The sequence below is a fragment of the Nomascus leucogenys genome, chromosome 7b, assembly GCF_006542625.1.
Source record: "Nomascus leucogenys isolate Asia chromosome 7b, Asia_NLE_v1, whole genome shotgun sequence".
NCBI lineage: Eukaryota > Metazoa > Chordata > Mammalia > Primates > Hylobatidae > Nomascus > Nomascus leucogenys.
Genome location: NC_044387.1, coordinates 95,860,901 through 95,877,535, shown reverse-complemented (window position 1 = coordinate 95,877,535; position 16,635 = coordinate 95,860,901). Strand labels below are relative to the sequence as shown.

The 16,635-nt window shown below is 37.4% G+C and overlaps 1 protein-coding gene across 3 annotated transcripts in view; it reads left to right on the top strand.

The window, feature by feature from the left end:
• GPM6A (glycoprotein M6A) overlaps positions 1–15,792 on the top strand; it is a 370,645-nt gene extending 354,853 nt beyond the window's left edge. For 2 of the 3 annotated variants that reach the window (XM_012508117.2, XM_030816339.1), the window contains exons 5-7: positions 4,460–4,536; positions 5,090–5,155; positions 13,677–15,786. In XM_012508117.2, coding sequence (XP_012363571.1) covers positions 4,460–4,536; positions 5,090–5,155; positions 13,677–13,829 — 296 coding nt within the window. In that variant the 3' untranslated portion in view covers positions 13,830–15,786. Of the gene's footprint in view, positions 1–4,459; positions 4,537–5,089; positions 5,156–13,676 lie in introns of all 3 variants that reach the window. The other variant, XM_003276677.3, reaches the window with a different exon arrangement.
• Positions 15,793–16,635: the final 843 nt, after the last annotated feature.

The window sequence follows — 16,635 nt, the reverse complement described above, 5'->3', positions numbered from 1 at the left end:
AGCTTTTCAAATACAATTTTTAGCAAAAGAGCTTTTTTCAACTATAATCTTAAGTAAACCATTAGCCTATTAAGTAGACAGAATCAAGGATCCTCAAAGATGTACACATTCCATTCCTGAAACATATACATATGTGAGATTACTTGTCAATGGGGAATTAGGGTTGCTAGTCAACTGATGTTAAAATGGGGAGATTATCCTGGATTAGCCAGATGGGCCCAGTGTAATCACAAGGATCCTTCAAAGTGAAAGAGAGAGTCAGAAGAGAAGAGTCAGTCAGAGATAGACAGACTCCGGAAAAAAGGCAGAAAGATGCAGTGTTGCTGGCTTTAAAGATGGAGAAAAGGGGCCAAGAGCCAAGGCATGTGGAGGGCCTGGAGAAACTGGAATAGGAAAGAAAACTGCTTCTGCTTCTAGAGGCTCCAGAGAAGTGCAGCCCTGATGACCCTTTGGTTTTAGCTTTGTCTTCCAGAACTGTAAGAGACAAACCTGTGTTGCTTTAAGCCACTACATTTGTGACAATCTGTTACCACAGCAATAGGAGACAAATATAGTATCGAAAGCCAAGGTCAATTTTTTTCCCAAACTGCTTACTGTTTTCGTGATCTCCTATATTTACTTGATCATGACGGCAGTTCATTTTCTGTCAAAGCCAGCAAAATTGCCTCTCCCTGACAATTCTGCAAGCTTAATTCCCCTTCACGGCTTACTCCAACACAGGTACAAGTTCCGGAGTTAAGGATGTGAACATCTATAGGAGGCTATTTTTTGCCTACTGCAGTCTACTCTCTGGCCACCAAAAATACACATCCATTTCTTTGTGTGAAATACATTCAACCTACCCCAAGTTCCAAAGGTTTCATCCCATTATGGCATCAACTCAAAGTCAAAAACCTTATTTTAATCTCATTAGTTCATACCTGATTGTCTTCTCTAAAAAAAAATATGCTATATTATTTGTGTCCATATTAGGTAAAGCAGAAATATGTGGTTAAAATTATTCTTTGAAGCTTACCAATGTTTACAACATATTTATCAAGATTTATCCAAATGTACCTTTTCTTTTATGGATTTGAAAGAAAGAGGAGGCACTTTTTAGATGTCATGCGGCCTTTACATGAGCTATTAGGACATTCTGTTTAGCTCTTAATATAAAATCTATTGCTGCATAATATTTATTTGCCCTTCAGATTATATGTCCTGATAAGACTCCTGAATGTATGTATATAACCACATTATTATCAAGAAGCATCAGAAGAGAACCATTCCTCAAACATTGTATTAGGATCAATTCAGAATTTACTAATATTCATCAAAAAGACAACTGCATAGATAAGAATATACTTTAAAGTAATTTCCCTTGTTGCGGAGTTGTCTCCTTAGTATATAGACACTATCTTTTATTTTACAGGAGACCAGGTATTTAAACTATGTAATAGGAACTCTCAGCCTATAATGGCCATTATACCTGCTTAGTGGAGGTATCATCTCACTGTTCATTCCCACACATGTAATAAATGTATTCATTTCAAACAGTTCTAATGGAAGGCAGAGACATTACTTGATATAGTTGGAGGATTTGTAGATAGCATATCATATTAGGATTTGCTGTATTTCAAAATGCATCATGAAATAATTTTACTTGTATTTTTGATGCTGTGAGTAATCTAATGTCTGCTCATGTCTGACTACCTACTGTAACAATAGTATTCTTTTTAATGATGTAGACAAGTTGCACTGAGTAGTTGTCATTTGAAGGACAGGAGGAACTCAGCCCTGGGAATATGCTTGTCAGAGAGAAGAGCCGGTGCTAAGTTACCAAGCCAATATGATACCTGGTTTCTCAGGAAACAACAGGGAAGCCAATGTGTCTGAAGTAGAATAAGAGAGTAGGACAAAAGGTTGAGATGAAGTCTACGAGTTCCTGGGATGTACCATCTTGATGAGTGCATTATAGAACATTATAGGTGTGGAGCTTTATTCTGAGGAGAGTAGAGAGTCATTACAGATTTTGGCAGAGGAAGGAGGCGGTCTGACTAATAATAGAAGGATTACTCTAGCTGCTACTTGAAGAATGGTTTGTAGGAAGGGTAGAAGCAAGGAAGCCAGTTAGCAAATGATTGTATTAATCCAAGTGGGAGATTTTGGTGGCTTGGATGAGGAGATGGCAAGGGAGGTGGGAAGAATCAGTCTGATTATGGATGTATTTTGAACATAGAGGCAGCTGAATTTCCTGATAGATTGCATGTAGGGTTTGGGGGGGAAAAAAGAGAATTCAAGGAGGAATTTCTTTTGACTGAGCAACTGGTAAGATTTGCTCTCAAGAAAGATAGGAAAGGCTATGAGAAGTGTTTGCTTGGAAGTGGAGCCAGCAAAGGAGAAGAGCAGAAGTTTTTAAAAAATGCTTATTAGAAATCCAAATAGAATGGTCAGATAAGAAATTGGATATATGAATCCTGATTTCAGAAGAGAGATATGGGATGGCCACATAGATTTAGGAGTTGTTGATAATATTTAAATATCTGGGGCTGGATGAGATATGCATGGGAGGAAAAAGGCTGAGCAGTGAAGGGTGGGAAGCTGCAACTTAAGAGGTTAGAGAGAAGAGGAGGCAACAGACAAAAATATGAGAAGAAGGATCCAATGAGATCAGAAAGGCAGAAACTGAAAACTGTAGATTTTAGAAGCCAAATGAAGAGAGCATGAAGGAAAAGGTGGGCATCAACTGTGTTTAATACTGTCAACTTGCAAGAAGATGAAAACTGAGAATTAATCCTTGGAGGTCATTAGTGATCTTTATGAGAAACATTTCCATGGAGGGGGGTTGGGGCAAAATCTGACTTGAGAGGATTTAAGTAGAAATGAAAGGAAAGGAATTGCAATGAGGTTAGGCAACACTTTCTAGATGTTTTGCTGAAAACGTGAATTGAGAAATGGATAAGGAAAGGTAAGCACAACATAAATATTCCACAAAATAAAGTCTGTAATGGATTACTATGAAGAGAGAGAGCCTTGACTGGAAGCTTTTTCAACAATGGTGATTTTTTAGGGAGGAAATCTCATGAGAGAACCCTTTTAAATTTTTATCCACTCTTAGAACCATCTTGGCAGAAAGGAAAGGCTGTAGAGAGGGATCTCTGTGTTTGTTTACTGCAAATAGATTTTTCACACTGAAATAGATTCCACAAACTATTGGCAAAGGAGAAACTAATAGCAGCAGCTCTGTAAGAGAGGGAGAGTTGATAACACCCCATAAAGCTAAGAATATGTAAATACATATACATATTAAAACTAAATAAAGAAGGCCTGGCACCGTGGCTCATACCTGTAATTCCGGCACTTTGGGAGGCTGAGGCGGGCAGAGCACTTGGGGTCAGGAGTCTGAGACCAGTCTGGTGAACATGGTGAAACTCGTCTCTACTAAAAACAGAAAAATTAGCTGGGTGTGGTGGCGTGCAGCTGTAATCCCAGCTACTCTGGAGGCTGAGGCATGAGAATTACTTGAACCCGGGAGGCGTAGGCTGCAATTAGCTGAGATTCCACCACTATACTCCAGCCTGGGTGACAGAGTGAGACTCCGTCTCAAACAAAACAAAACAAACCATAAAAATAAAACAACAACAACAAAAACAACTAAAGAGCAGCAAATGCTAAAATCTTAGGTGTTAGAATGTCCTGAATGTGTTTTATCATGGCTGTATGTGTTTAGCACTTCAAGAGGTCAGAAAATAAAAGTAAAGAGCCACGATCGGATGAACTTGGTTACTTTTACTCTCTAAGATGAGACAAAGAGACATGCCAGTGAATTGCCTCTGTGCTCATTTTAAAAATGCAGTGTTCTAGGCCTAATATTCATAGATTCCCATCTATCGGTTTTGTGTTAGAGTCTAAAAATACATATTTTTGACAATTTCCTAGGTGATTCTAATGCAGCTGGTCTATGAACCAACTGGAACAAGGGTAAACAGAAGTGAAATGGCAACTTTTGATTTCCTGCTACTAATAGCATTGTTTGCAATATTGGCAGAAAAAAAAGTACTCCTTTGGGCCGTATGCTTTTATAGATTAACAGAAGCATTGCACCAGCTGAACAAATTTAGATCCTGACTTCAGCACAGTCCGGGGCATAGTTAACAAAATAATTGTGATGCCTATACTATCACATTAATGGACCAAACCAATAAACTGGCTATAATTGAGTCTGGAAATTCTGGTGGTGAGATTCAATTGAATTCAGATTGAAATTAGTTAAATTGCTTGAGGGCTAAATAGTCTTGCATATTATATTCATAATTCTGTGCATAGTTATTATCCACAATGAAAGCTAGATAATTTTTCCACTATAACATAAGATAAAATGGAACTTGCTTTGATTTGATTAGCAAAAACTTTCATTTTTTTCTCTTTTGGCTCTTCAAAACATTTATAGTGCTAAACTGTCATTTTCCACACATTGTAGGAATTGTGACAATTGGAGAGGAAAAGAAAATTTGTACTGTCTCTGAGAATTTCTTGAGGATGTGTGAATCTACTGAGGTGAGTGTTTTTCAGCCTTTAATTTTGTCAGAATTTTAGCATTCATTTTATTATTTGGATAATGTATTAAAACTAAATCTATATTGACTTTTCCCTTTATTATATCAGAGGCAATTTTACCTGAAGTAGTGTTATTCAGGGGGAGTAGAGGATAAATAAGAATTAGATGCTCTGCTTATTTCAATAAAAATTATAATAACTATTTCAAATTTTCTGGAAACTCATTTTAATGAAGGCTGAAAACATGATGAAGTTATTTTTAAAGAGCATAGCCCTCCTTATATTGTTATAATGTTACTGATGAAAACCATCATTATTAATCATTGTCTCATCTTTATAATGAAATTATGGTATAATGATGAAGTTGAAAGGATTTAAATGATTTGCAGGGGAAAATATATTGTAATAATCTGTTTTAACCAGATGGGTGATTTATCACAGGCTCGCTTTTATTTAAGATGTACGAAGTCTTGTTTATAAGACAGCAGCAATCTTGACCTCTCTTCTACCTGTAACTCTGACACCTTTTGATTCTCTGTGGTTTCCCTTGCAGCTGAACATGACCTTCCACTTGTTTATTGTGGCGCTTGCTGGAGCTGGGGCAGCAGTCATTGCTATGGTAAGACCTCAAAGCACTGGTGCTTGGTTTTCAATGTGAATTCCAGAGCTATTTGCTTGTAGAGATGATAAACTATCTCTAAAGTTTGAAGTCCATGTAAAACACATTTATTTCGTCAGATTAAAAAAAGCAGGGGAAACAACGGGAAAGTAAGTAAGTCAACAACAAGGCTAAACCCCAAGAAATACTATTATTACCATATTGAGAACATTAACAAAAATAGCAATTCATTAGGATTTTAGAAATTGGATTACTATAAATATAAAAATTATTTCTGTAGCATATATGTATATACCAATGTGACATTGTGAGTAATCTAATCAATTCCTTGATTTACTTTTTTTTCCTTAACTAAGAACATTAAAAAGCCATATAGAGTCATTTATGAAAAACAAATTAGGTAATTAAAAAAATAAATGTCAGTAGTTTCAAGTTATGTCTTCTATATCTAATTTGCTTCAGAAATATTAAGAGCCAGTCTTTAGATCTTCTTTTAAGACATCAAGCTTTTCCCCAGTGAGGAAGATCTACCACGTGCCAGGGCCAGTCTCCTCCTTTCTAACTTGGCGTGAGTTCCAGTATGCCCACAGGAATGCCAAATATCAACCCTGAGCAAGTGCTCTGAGCATCAGTAATAGCTTTTGCAGCCAATATCTTCAGTCTGTGTTTGTATCCTTGAGGATGAGTAGTCTAGAGCCCTAGAAGTACTCCCAGTAACCTCACGACTCTGACAGCTGAGTCAATATGTAAAGATGGTGAATGAATTGGAATTTATTTAATTATTTTCCTCATGGTGCCAATATCTATTTAATGTATTGGTGAAAGGAACACTTTCGGGGGGTGGAGCCAAGATGGCCGAATAGGAACAGCTCCGGTCTACAGCTCCCAGCCTGAGCAACACAGAAGACGGGTGATTTCTGCATTTCTGTTTGAGGTACCGGTTTCATCTCACTAGGGAGTGCCAAACAGTGGGTGCAGGACAGTCGGTGAAGCGCACTGTGCACGAGCCGAAGCAGGGCGAGGCATTGCCTCACTCGGGAAGCGCAAGGGGTCAGGGAGTTCCCTTTCCTAGTCAAAGAAAGGGGTAACAGACAGCACCTGGAAAATCGGGTCAGTCCCACCCTAATACTGTGCTTTTCCAACGGGCCTGGAAAACGGCACACTAGGAGATTGCGTCCCGCACCTGGCTTGGAGGGTCCTATGCCCACGGAGTCTCGCTGATTGCTAGCACAGCAGTCTGAGATCAAGCTGCAAGGCGGCAGCGAGGCTGGGGGAGGGGCGCCCGCCATTGCCCAGGCTTGCTTAGGTAAACAAAGCAGCCAGGAAGCTCGATCTGGGTGGAGCCCACCACAGCTCAAGGAGGCCTGCCTGCCTCTGTAGGCTCCACCTCTGGGGGCAGGGCACAGACAAACAAAAAGTCAGCAGGAACCTCCACAGACTTAAATGTCCCTGTCTGACTGACAGCTTTAAAGAGAGTAGTGGTTCTCCCAGCACGCAGCTGGAGATCTGAGAACGGACAGACTGCCTCCTAAAGTGGGTCCCTCACCCCTGAGCAGCCTAACTGTGAGGCACCCCCCCAGTAGGGACAGACTGACACCTCACTCGGACGGGTACTCCTCTGAGACAAAACTTCCAGAGGAACTATCAGACAGCTGAATTTGTGGTCTCACAGAAATCCGCTGTTCTGCAGCCACCACTGCTGATACCCAGCCAAACAGGGTCTGGAGTGGACCTCTAGTAAACTCCAACAGACCTGCAGCTGAGGGTCCTGTCTGGTAGAAGGAAAACTAACAAACAGAAAGGACATCCACACCAAAAACCCATCTGTACATCACCATCATCAAAGACCAAAAGTAGATAAAACCACAAAGATGGGGAAAAAACAGAGCAGAAAAACTGGAAACTCTAAAAAGCAGAGCACCTCTCCTCCTCCAAAGGAACACAGTTCCTCACCAGCAATGGAACAAAGCTGGACAAAGGATGACTTCGACGAGTTGAGAGAAGAAGGCTTCAGACGATCAAACTACTCTGAGCTACGGGAGGAAATTCAAAACAATAGCAAAGAAGTTAAAAACTTTGAAAAAAAATTAGAAGAATGGATAACTAGAATAACCAATGGAGAGAAGGGCTTAAAGGAGCTAATGGAGCTGAAAGCCAAGTTTCGAGAACTACGCGAAGATTGCAGAAGCCTCGGTAGCAGATGCGATCAACTGGAAGAAAGGGTATTGCTGATGGAAGATGAAATGAATGAAATGAAGCGAGAAGGGAAGTTTAGAGAAAAAAGAATAAAAAGAAATGAACAAAGCCTCCAAGAAATTTGGGACTATGTGAAAAGACCAAACCTACGTCTGATTGGTCTACCTGAAAATGACGGGGAGAATGGAACCAAGTTGGAAAACACTCTGCAAGATATTATCCAGGAGAACTTCCCCAATCCAGCAAGGCAGGCCAACATTCAGATTCAGGAAATACAGAGAACGCCACAAAGATACTCCTCGAGAAGAGCAACTCCAAGACACATAATTGTCAGATTCACCAAAGTTGAAATGAAGGAAAAAATGTTAAGGGCAGCCAGAGAGAAAGGTCAGGTTACCCTCAAAGGGAAGCCCATCAGACTAACAGCTGATCTCTCGGCAGAAACTCTACAAGCCAGAAGAGTGTGGGGGCCGATATTCAACATTCTTAAAGAAAAGAATTTTCAACCCAGAATTTCATATCCAGCCAAACTAAGCTTCATAAGTGAAGGAGAAATAAAATACTTTACAGACAAGCAAATGCTGACTGATTTTGTCACCACCAGGCCTGCCCTAAAAGAGCTCCTGAAGGAAGCACTAAACATGGAAAAGAACAACCGGTACCAGCCACTGCAAAAACATGCCAAATTGTAAAGACCATCGAGGCTAGGAAGAAACTGCATCAACTAACGAGCAAAATAACCAACTAACATCATAATGACAGGATCAGATTCACACATAACAATATTAATGTTAAATGTAAATGGGCTAAATGCTCCAATTAAAAGACACAGACTGGCAAACTGGATAAGGAGTCAGGACCCATCAGTGTGCTATATTCAGGAAACCCATCTCATGTGCAGAGACACACACAGACTCAAAATAAAGGGATGGAGGAAGATCTATCAAGCAAATGGAAAATAAAAAAAGGCAGAGGTTGCAATCCTAGTCTCTGATAAAATAGACTTTAAACCAACAAAGATCAAAAGAGACAAAGAAGGCCATTACATAATGGTAAAGGGATCAATTCAACAAGAAGAGCTAACTATCCTAAATATATATGCACCCAACACAGGAGCACCCAGATTCATAAAGCAAGTCCTGAGTGACCTACAAAGGGACTTAAACTCCCACACAATAATAATGGGAGATTTTAACACCCCACTATCAACATTAGACAGATCAACGAGACAGAAAGTTAACAAGGATATCCAGGAATTGAACTCAGCTCTGCACAAAGTGGACCTAATAGACATCTACAGAACTCTCCACCCCAAATCAACAGAATATACATTTTTTTCAGCACCTACACCACACCTATTCCAAAATTGACCACATAGTTGGAAGTAAAGCTCTCCTCAGCAAATGTAAAAGAACAGAAATTATAACAAACTGTCTCTCAGACCACAGTGCAATCAAACTAGAACTCAGGATTCAGAAACTCACTCAAAACCGCTCGACTACATGGAAACTGAACAACCTGCTCCTGAATGACTATTGGGCACATAATGAAATGAAGGCAGAAATAAAGATGTTCTTTGAAACCAATGAGAACAAAGACACAACATACCAGAATCTCTGGGACATGTTCAAAGCAGTGTGTAGAGGGAAATTTATAGCACTAAATGCCCACAAGAGAAAGCAGGAAAGATCCAAAATTGACACCCTAACATCACAATTAAAAGAACTAGAAAAGCAAGAGCAAACACATTCAAAAGCTAGCAGAAGGCTAGAAATAACTAAAATCAGAGCAGAACTGAAGGAAATAGAGACACAAAAAACCCTTCAAAAAATTAATGAATCCAGGAGCTGGTTTTTTGTAAAGATCAACAAAATTGATAGACAGCTAGCAAGACTAATAAAGAAGAAAAGAGAGAAGAATCAAATAGATGCAATAAAAAATGAAAAAGGGGATATCACCACCGATCCCACAGAAATACAATCTACCATCAGAGAATACTACAAACACCTCTATGCAAATAAACCAGAAAATCTAGAAGAAATGGATAAATTCCTCGACAAATACACCCTCCCAAGACTAAACCAGGAAGAAGTTGAATCTCTGAATAGACCAATAACAGGTTCTGAAATTGTGGCAATAATCAATAGCTTACCAACCAAAAAGAGTCCAGGACCTGATGAATTCACAGCCGAATTCTACCAGAGGTACAAGGAGGAACTGGTACCATTCCTTCTGAAACTATTCCAATCGATAGAAAAAGAGGGAATCCTCCCTAACACATTTTATGAAGCCAGCATCGTCCTGATACCAAAGCCTGGCAGAGACATAACCAAAAAAGAGAATTTCAGACCAATATCCTTGATGAACATTGATGCAAAAATCCTCAATAATATACTGGCAAACCGAATCCAGCAGCACATCAAAAAGCTTATCCACCATAATCAAGTGGGCTTCAACCCTGGGATGCAAGGCTGGTTCAACATACGCAAATCAATAAATGTAATCCAGCATATAAACAGAACCAAAGACAAAAACCACATGATTATCTCAATAGATGCAGAAATGGCCTTTGACAAAATTCAACAACCCTTCATGCCAAAAACTCTCAATAAATTAGGTATTGATGGGACGTATCTCAAAATAATAAGAGCTATCTATGACAAACCCACAGCCAATATCATACTGAATGGGCAAAAACTGGAAGCATTCCCTCTGAAAACTGGCACAAGACAGGGATGCCCTCTCTCACCACTCCTATTCAACATAGTGCTGGAAGTTCTGGCCAGGGCAATCAGGCAGGAGAAAGAAAGGATATTCAATTAGGAAAAGAGGAAGTCAAATTGTCCCTGTTTGCAGATGACATGATTGTATATCTAGAAAACCCCATTGTCTCAGCCCCAAATCGCCTTAAGCTGATTAGCAACTTCAGCAAAGTCTCAGGATGCAAAATCAATGTACAAAAATCACAAGCATTCTTGTACACCAATAACAGACAAACAGAGAGCCAAATCATGAGTGAACTCCCATTCACAATTGCTTCAAAGAGAATAAAATACCTAGGAATCCAACTTACAAGGGATGTGAAGGACCTCTTCAAGGAGAACTACAAACCACTGCTCAATGAAATAAAAGAGGATACAAACAAATGAAAGAACATTCCATGCTCATGGGTTGGAAGAATCAATATCATGAAAATGGCCATACTGCCCAAGGTAATGTATAGATTCAATGCCATCCCCATCAAGCTACCAATGACTTTCTTCACAGAATTGGAAAAAACTACTTTAAAGTTCATATGGAACCAAAAAAGAGCCTGCATCGCCAAGTCAATCCTAAGCCAAAAGATCAAAGCTGGAGGCATCACGCTACCTGACTTCAAACTATACTACAAGGCTACAGTAACCAAAACAGCATGGTACTGGTACCACAACAGAGACATAGATCAATGAAACAGAACAGAGCCCTCAGAAATGATGCCGCATATCTACAACTATCTGATCTTTGACAAACCTGACAAAAACAAGAAATGGAGAAAGGATTCCCTATTTAATAAATGGTGCTGGGAAAACTGGCTAGCCATATGTAGAAAGCTGAAACTGGATCCCTTCCTTACACCTTATACAAAAGTTAATTCAAGATGGATTAAAGACTTACATGTTAGACCTAAAACCATTAAAATCCTACAAGAAAACCTAGGCAATACCATTCAGGACATAGGCGTGGGCAAGGACTTCATGTCTAAAACACCAAAAGCAATGGCAACAAAAGCCAAAATTGACAAATGGGATCTAATTAAACTAAAGAGCTTCTGCACAGCAAAAGAAACTACCATCAGAGTGAACAGGCAACCTACAGAATGGGAGAAAATTTTTGCAACCTACTCATCTGACAAAGGGCTAATATCCAGAATCTACAATGAACTCCAACAAATTTACAAGAAAAAAACAAACAACCCCATCAAAAAGTAGGCAAAGGACATGAACAGACACTTCTCAAAAGAAGACATTTATGCAGCCAAAAAACACATGAAGAAATGCTCATCATCACTGGCCATCAGAGAAATGCAAATCAAAACCACAGTGAGATACCATCTCACACCAGTTAGAATGGCCATCATTAAAAAATCAGGAAACAACAGGTGCTGGAGAGGATGTGGGGAAATAGGAACACTTTTACACTGTTGGTGGGACTGTAAACTAGTTCAACCATTGTGGAAGTCAGTGTGGAGATTCCTCAGGGATCTAGAACTAGAAATACCATTTGACCCAGCCATCCCCTTACTGGGTATATACCCAAAGGCCTATAAATCATGCTGCTATAAAGACACATGCACACATATGTTTATTGCGGCACTATTCATGATAGCAAAGGGTTGGAACCAACCCAAATGTCCAACAACGATAGACTGGATTAAGAAAATGTGGCACATATACACCATGGAATACTATGCAGCCATAACAAATGATGAGTTCATGTCCTTTATAGGGACATGGATGAAGCTGGAAACCATCATTCTGAGCACACTATCACAGGTGCTTCTTCATGTATGTAAAATATATATAATATAAAAATATATATTTTATATATAATACATATTATGTAAACATATATATGTATTTTTTTGAGACAGAGTCTCACTCTGTTGCCCAGGCTAGAGTAGAGTATCGTGATCTCAGCTCACTGCAACCTCCGCCTCCCAGGTTCAATCCATTCTCCTGCCTCAACCTCTCAAGTAGCTGGGATTACAAGCACGTGCCACCACACCCAGCTATTTTTTGTATTTTTAGTAGAGATCGGGTTTCACCATGTTGGCCAGGCTGGTCTTGAACTCCTGACCTCAGGTGATCAACCCACCTTGGCCTCCCAAAGTGCTGGGATTACAGGTGTGAGCCACCACACCCGGCCTCACTTATACATATTTAATAATAATTTGGGGGCCACATTTTCTCAGATATTATGAAAAGTTTTTGAAGATTGAAAAATATATTCATTTATTTGGCAAATATTTTGTGTATCTGCTATGTACTAAGCACTCTCCACAGCACTTGATATTTTACAGCAACAAAATACTGCGTAAACTTCATTATGTGTATAAGCCTTATTTAATCCATATATATATATAGTGATTATGCTTTCACTATGTAAATGCCATAATGTACAAGAATATAACTGACAGCCCCTGCTTTCAGGTGACTTACAGTGTTCCTTAAACAAAATGCTAAACTTCAGAGGAAACAGAAAATTCTAAAAATAGGTTATTTATAGTGGTATGCATCTTTTCCCTTATATCCCGTGTCAAAATTGTTTTGTTTTTTGCTGTTTGTTGACTACCTGAACACACCACAATATTCACTATTTAGAATTGACATTGCATTCTTTATATCCATCTGTACTTTTCTAGAACCAGCCCGCCTCTTCTTTCAATGTACTGTTTACTAATTATCAAAATCTTAGTGTTCTATTTTTCTGAATGTTGGATGAAAATGTTGTCCACCCTTTAAAACTCAGAGAAAGTAAATAACTGTCAACTTAGTTTCTCTTCCCTATTCATCAAAATTCATCATGTGGAAAGCTGCTTTATCTCCCCTGTGGACCAAGAGGGAAGAAAGAAAAGAAAAACAAATAAGCGGTCTCATTGCTGGGTAAACTCAAGTCAAATAAAGGAGCTTTAGTTCTCCAGCAACTTCATTACTCAAGACAAACCAGGAGCTTGCTTTTTGAACATGGCGCTATTCTAGTTTTTGTGAATGTATATACATATAAAAAATCCATATAACACAATATTTTATCTCCTGTAGTTTATAATACAAAAGAAACTACAAAATTCATCATATGCAAAATTAACCTGATAATCAAATCCACAGGTATATTTGGGGGTTTCCATGATCTCTCTTTAATTGGGGTAATAGAACCTCCAATTAATTCAAGTCAGTTAGATACAAACGGTATGTGAGAATATTTCTGCTTATGGATTATAAAACATAGATACATGAACATGAAATGAATCGTCTGTGGTTTGGGCAAATGAGGACACATTGGGCAGGAAACATCCCATAAAGATTAAGAATTAGTTTTGGATTACTTCCAAGAATTGAAAAAGAGAAAGAGATACTGAAAGAAACGGTGCCAAGAATATGGTGGGATATAGTTGGAGGAATGAAAAATATATTTTATATTGTTTCTATTACCAAAGAAATTTTGGTTCCATTTTATATGTGAACATTTCCTATAAAGATCTATAATTTGAAGACTTCTTTCGAGATAGCAAGGTGTAATGAAGACACTGAACAAACTTCCAATATAAATTATTTTTGTCTTTGATTAGGTACACTACCTTATGGTTCTGTCTGCCAACTGGGCCTATGTGAAAGACGCCTGCCGGATGCAGAAGTATGAAGACATCAAGTCGAAGGAAGAGCAAGAGCTTCATGACATCCACTCCACTCGCTCCAAAGAGCGGCTCAATGCATACACATAAATGCATCTTCCTGTTCTTTCTACCATTTGAATGCATTGGTGTTTAACTAAGGGCCATCCAACCATCCAACCTTTAAAAAACAAAATGAAAGTGCTTCTCATCAATGATATGTAAGGTGACTTATGAATCACCTGAGTACAATTCTTTGTTGTTTAGCACTTAATTTCCCAATTTATTAAATTGATGTAAATCAGATCTTTTCTACAAGCTCCTATCCAGCCTTTTTTTGGAAATTTCTCAAACTCATTTACTAGTTCGGTAAAATCAAAGATACTAACATTGTCAAATGCAAAGATTTGTTTGATTTTTAACCACTTCCCATGTGTTATACATAACACCTTTTGCATTATTTCTTATGTTTTGAAAAGAAAATAGCTTTTTATACTTTTTAGTTTTGATTTCGGTAACTAGTTTAACTACAGGTAACCTTCGAAGGGACCATTGTACATTATGAACAATAGATAGAGATGACATCATGATGACTCTTGAAATATGGAAATTTTGTCTGAAGATCAGTGGCCATATTACTATAGGCCCTGGTTCATGTTTTCATCAATCTAAGGTGCAATTTCTAAATTTGTAAGAGTAGGTTTAAAAAAAAAAGTGCTTCTTATCTTTGTTAACATTGTACTTTTTCTTGATGTTCTTAAAAGGTATTTCCCTCAGATTACTCATGTTTATGTTGTGAGCATGTAGAAACAGTAATGCTAATGCATGGCTAGTTGCCTTTTTAAGATTGTGACACCAGGCTTACCTTTTAAAGTTTAGTATATAGAGACAATTTTAATGGAAATAACTACTGTAGACTATTGAAGAATGATCTCTTTGTGATTTAAGAAGTGGCTGGATTGGAACTTTTAATATGCTAATGTGGAAAATTAATTACCTTTATGAAGGTGGTTTATTACAAATAAGCACACTAACCCCTCGGAAGTTGTTTTACCTACTTTAAAAGTTTTAATGGATTGCACCTCTGTAAACTATTCCTAAAATGTGTATGATATATTTGAAAAGGCTTCCATTAATATAATAGCTTTGCTTGCAGCCTTCCAATCTATGTTGGTTTACCTGTAGTGTTTTCTAAAGTGTGGTCAGAGGCCCCTGTAGAATGTATTGTTTGAAAGTGTAGTGATATATTTGTGTTTTTAGTTCAAGTAAGTCATTTTAACCGAATGTTCATTCATATTCATTTATAAAAAGTACCTGTATCAAAGGAATTTTAAAAAAGAGCAATCAGTATTACTGGACCAAATTTGGTGTTTGTTTTAACCTTGACTCTCTTCTTTTATTTCTAATGCTACAAGAATGCTGTAAAGTGTCTTCTAAAATGATGTAGCCTGACAAGACATTTTTGTCAGTGTATAAAACTAGGTAGTATTGTGCACTGATTTGACCATTGTGAAATCCTTTCTCAGTGTAACTGCATTTCTAATAAAAATTTATTGAGTGAAACAATCTTTGTACAATGACTAGTCATGCATCATCAGTAATTTTACAAGTTCTTGTAGTAGGTAGGGGGTACTACTAGGGATATCTGTGGCATGATTATGCATTCCGTAGTATTATTTAATTAATTTGGGGTTCATTTTGCTTCCTTTTCTTTATGCTTAGATTATCTTACTGGTTCAACATTTTTCTGATATATGCAGTATTACAGATATTCAGCAAAAGCATTAATGGGCTTCTTTAAATTCTATATTATAGTGTTTCAGTTCCGTGTCTTAACAGTTTGTGATAATTTCTAAAACTGTCTTTTCAACTTATGTAATGATGTTGACACTTTTGGCTTTTATTTCTGGTATTAGAGTTTGTATTTTCACAGAGTGCTTTGTAGCAGGCATTACAATTAATCTGTTTTGTACATAAATGTGCCAACAGCTTGATGGTGGCGTTTTTGAAATGTAGAACAAAGTGCTTGCAAAATGTAATAAATACACTTGTGTACTTTGTGTACTTATTATTAGCTTCTGCAGTGTATTTGTTTTTTTTTTTGTTTTGTTTATTCCTCTTTCCTATGTGTGTGAACTCTTTTCAAGTACAATAGTTGCCATCCCCTTATGATTCTACTTCAGCAGAGCTGACCTAACACGTCAAAATTCAATGACAATTCTGTGCGTAAATATTCAATATCAGAATGCTGGATAGAGGGAGTAAAGACTTTGGAGGTTATTTTATTTAGAAAATGATAACTTTTTCTGAGTGCTGCCATTTTCTTGTCTGATCTCTATTGTTTTGTGTTTCCTTTAGTACTTCACAAACAGAGAAAAAAAAAAGCCTAATGCAATTCAGAAAGAAAAATGCTTTCTTGGTTTGCTTCAAAATAACAAAGGTGAGAGCAATGAAATTTAAATGTATTTACATTTTTTCTAGGCTTTGTATGTTTTAGATCTGATTTCTTCTGGCCAAACTAGAAGTTATGGCAAGTTAAAAATAATAAGATAGATAGATAGTTATCAATAAAAATACTAATTTTCATAAGGCTTAAGGAATTATATTAGTCTCTACTTACATATTACTTTGAATGGGAACATGAAAACCTCATGAACTTATGTTAGAAATAGCTACAATAATTATAAGTAGATGTAGACAAGGGATTTTAATTATGTTTTTAAAAGTTGTTATTTTTAAGAAAATAAAATTATTTTCTACCTATATCTTATTAAATGATAATTCTTACTTCCAGTGTTTATTAAATTCTTATAATATCCGTAACATAATAATTGTATACTACACAATATGAATATGAACAACAATTTTATAATATATGCTTTACAAAAAGTGGATTATTATAAGATTATTATAATTT